This window comes from Austrofundulus limnaeus, unplaced genomic scaffold, assembly GCF_001266775.1.
Source record: "Austrofundulus limnaeus strain Quisiro unplaced genomic scaffold, Austrofundulus_limnaeus-1.0 Scaffold1854, whole genome shotgun sequence".
NCBI lineage: Eukaryota > Metazoa > Chordata > Actinopteri > Cyprinodontiformes > Rivulidae > Austrofundulus > Austrofundulus limnaeus.
In genome coordinates this window covers 37,685-41,989 of record NW_013954256.1, presented here as the reverse complement: position 1 = coordinate 41,989, position 4,305 = coordinate 37,685, and the positions used below count along the sequence as shown (strand labels likewise).

Below are 4,305 nucleotides of genomic sequence, written 5' to 3'. Positions count from 1 at the left end.
CAACATTAGACGTCATTAGACAACATGGGACAACATTAGACGTCATTAGACAACATGGGACAACATTAGACGTCATTAGACAACATGGGACAACATTAGACGTCATTAGACAACATGGGACAACATTAGACGTCATTAGACAACATGGGACGACATCAGACAACATGGGACACATGAGACGTCATTAGACGTCATGAGACGTCATGAGACATCATGAGACAACATTAGACGTCATTAGACGTCATGAGACAACATGGGACTCATGAGACAACATGGGACGTCATGAGACAACATGGGACGTCATTAGACATCATGAGACAACATTAGACATCATGAGACAACATTAGACGTCATTAGACGTCATTAGACGTCATGAGACGTCATGAGACGTCTTTAGACGTCATTAGACGTCTTTAGACGTCATTAGACAACATTAGACAACATTAGACATCATGAGACAACATTAGACGTCATTAGACATCATGAGACAACATTAGACGTTATTAGACGTCATTAGACGTCATTAGATGTCATGAGACGTCATTAGATGTCATGAGACGTCATTAGACGTCATTGGACAACATGAGACAACATTAGATGTCATTGGACAACATNAGAACAGGTGTCATCATGTAGAACAGGAGTCATCATGTAGAACAGGAGTCATCATGTAGAACAGGTGTCATCATGTAGAACAGGTTTAAATCAGCTCAGGGATAAATTTATGGTCAGTTTGTTTTTCCAGTCTGATAAAATATTCATCTTTATTTTCCTCAAATATCATCCTGTTGATTTCAAACTTCTACCAGCAGATCAGGGAAATACTCACAGGAGCGCGCGTCCGGCTGCGGTGGGCGTGTCCATGTGAATGAGGGCGTGTCTTCAATCAGGAGCTGCGCGCGCCGCGCCACGAGCAGGTGAACAGAGAGCAGCTTTCAGCAGGTTCGGATCAGCTGAGCAGGTTCTGGACTGGTTCAGTCAGGATGTCGAAGAACAGGAAGTCTCTGAAGATGCTGTTCTCCAGGAGCGACCCGGGTCAGAACCGGGACCAGGTGGGCCGTTCCGTGCAGAACCATGAGGAGGAGGAGGAGAGGAAGAGGTTCAGGTTCCCCAAGGTCCGGCTGAGGTCCAGAACCGGGTCTTCCTCTGACAGGTCAGCTGACGTCAGCCATCAGCTTCACAGGTGGGTCTGATTGCAGCTGCCGCTGGTTCTGGTTCTGGTTCTGGTTCTGCTGCTGGTTCTGGTTCTGGTTCTGCTGCTGGTTCTGGGTCTGGTTCTGGTTCTGGTTCTGGTTGTGTGAAAGGTTGACTTGTGCAGCTGGAGCTGATTGCAGCAGAACTCAGTTTGATTTCTGAAGTAGAAATAGTTCAGCTTCACACACACAGACAGCAGGACAACACAACATGTTCACTTACAAATACACAACATGTTCACAAATACACAACATGTAACACAAACACAAGTTGTAACAAATGAACACATTTCTTCACACTTCTTTCATGTCTCTTTAATTCTGTTACAGTTTTTACATCCAGTTAAATCTGTTTTTAAACTTCATGACATTTTGTTGTCATGTTTGTGTTGAACAGGAAACATGTTTAACTTTGTGAGTCTTTCACAACAAACAACACATCTTTATAAAGTGGTCAGATTTGACTTTATTGGTTTTATTCGTTTAAAATCAGTTTTACTGCAGATCTTSTGTTAGCTTAGAGAACATCAGGCCTGCACAGGTCCAGGTCCACCTGCTGCTGGACCCAKCTGGTACTGGGTCCACCTTAGACCTGTCCAAAGGGTCATCAGAGGTCAGGCAGGGAGAGAGTCCTGAGCAGGTGGGCTTTGTGTCAGGTCAGCAGGGGTCAGCTGGGGTCAACAGGGGGGTCAGCAGGGGTCAGCTGGGAACTCCACAGCTTTAAAATGAGACCTCGTCTCAGTTTGTTAGCAGAGCCCTGTGAGACCTGAGCTTCAGGACTAAAGCTGATGAGTTTCTGCAGACTGTAGTCTGTGCATCATGTGACCTGTCCAGACAACACACTGACTTGTCCAGGTCAGAAACTGTTCAACTAAAACAATGCTACACCGTGTTACAATGTCACACTGTGTTACAATGTCACACCGTGTTACAATGTCACACCGTGTTACAATGTCACACCATGTTACAATGCTACACCGTGTTCCAATGCTACACCATGTTACAATGCTACACCATGTTACAATGCTACACCATGTTACAATGCTACACTGTGTTACAATGTCACACCATGTTACAATGCTACACCATGTTACAATTCTACACCATGTTACAATGCTACACCATGTTACAATGTCACACCGTGTTACAATGCTACACCGTGTTACAATGTCACACTGTGTTACAATGCTACACCATGTTACAATGCTACACCATGTTACAATGCTACACCGTGTTACAATGTCACACTATGTTACAATGCTACACCGTGTTACAATGCTACACCATGAAATGGTTTTTAAAGTCTTAACATGAACAGATCCCATTAATAACATGTAGAATAAACCAGTTTGTAAATCTGTCAAGTTTTCAGCACCTGAAGTGTTTTCTTGTTGGTGTAAATCACTCACCTTAATACAGTTACCATAGGGCTGCTAACTGTGCTAACTGTGGAAAGATGGCTGCCGGTGAATAAAATGACTTAACAAAATGTTAACTCATTTACTCTGGACTCAGACCTGTAATCAGAACTAATTAGTTGGGTTGAATCAGGTTCAGACTCGGGGTCTTCAGGTTCGGACCGGGTCAGGTCAAATATTTTTAGTCCTGATCTAAACTTTACTCTACGATCCCAAACTCTGACTAACTCACAGGCTGAGCTGTGCTAGCTGGTTAACTAGCTGCTTAACCAGCTGGATAACTAGCTGGTTAACTAGCTSGTTAGCCAACATGCTCTCATGTCAGACTCGTAACATATTGACACTGGGGGTACCCCCCGTGCATCCGTCCTTACCACCTGTGTCTTTTCTGGGTCTGAGGTTAATATGAGGGATGGGGGGTAAAAAGGTTTAGGGTGTGAGTTCAGGGACTCGTTCTCCTCCACCTCATCTTGTAAAGAACAGACACTTTGGTTAACTAGCTGGTCATGCAACGCTTGTATCTCTGGTTTTCTTTCTTCTTTGAGTGAGTTTATTCCTCATGATGTCTTCAACCCTAACCTAAACTTAAAGCTAAACCTAAACCTAAACCTAAAGCTAAACCTAAACCTAAACTTAAAGCTAACCAGCTGTTGATGAACAGAGTTCATCTTTTAAAGAAGATCCTCAGAACTGGAGTTCATGTCATTCTTTTAATTCTTTTAATTCTTTAAATTCTTTTCAACTTAAACACAAAAGGAAACAAGAGTACTTAGTTTGTAACAACATTAGACTCCAGAACCTGTACCAGTGGCACCGGTCCACATCAGAACCGGTCCAATAACACCTGAAACACTTTTGCAGATGGTTTGATTCATTTCCTTTAAAARCCAGCAGCCTCAGACAGCTGCTAACATCTGTTATCAGGAGCACAGAGACAAGTTTCCTCCTCAGGTTTTCAGCCACAGGTTCACATCTGAAGCAGATTCAGAGCCTGGATGGGTCTAATCCCTGGAAGGCTTTTATCAATCAAACCTGACGTTTGTTGACAGATGGAAGAGTCAGACTCAGAGCTCAAACCTGCCTCTCTGCATACCTGCTGCATTCAGGAGAAACTCTCATCACCAGAACAAACCTGTCTTTGTTTCTGCAGACRTTTTTAAAACTTCTGTTGTTCCACAACACATCTACATGTCAGATGGCTTTGCTTTAAAGCTGCTGAATAAACTGACCTTTGACCTCTGAAGCACACTTTTATGTTCTGAGAAAACTGGATCTGCTGCAGTCAGGAGGAACAGAACCATTTCATCTGTCAGTGACTGTTGGAGCAAAGAGTCAGCTCTGCACATAAAAACTGACTGAAACAGTTCAAGTTCTACTTAAATCATCTGAGTTCCACAAGAACCATCAACCTTTGGACCTGACAGAACCCGACCTGTAGAACTGCAGACCTGTAGGCCTGTAGAGCTGTAGACCTGTAGACATGTAGAGCTGCAGACCTGTAGAGCTGCAGACCTGTAGGACTGCAGACCTGTAGACCTGTAGGGCTGTAGACCTGTAGAGCTGTAGACCTGTAGGACTGCAGACCTGTAGACCTGTACGGCTGTAGACCTGTAGGGCTGCAGACCTGTAGAGCTGTACGGCTGTAGACCTGTAGGGCTGCAGACCTGTAGAGCTGTACGGCTGTAGACCTGTAG

General features: G+C 44.1%; 1 protein-coding gene across 1 annotated transcript in view; it reads left to right on the top strand.

Annotated features, from left to right (window-relative positions):
- Positions 1 to 876: 876 nt before the first annotated feature.
- The window catches only part of LOC106536514 (mucin-17), a gene marked incomplete at its 3' end in the record, with an annotated part of 33,378 nt that continues 29,949 nt past the window's right edge, over positions 877 to 4,305 (top strand). The window contains 1 exon segment of the mRNA XM_014033809.1: positions 877 to 1,183. Coding sequence (XP_013889263.1) covers positions 984 to 1,183 — 200 coding nt within the window.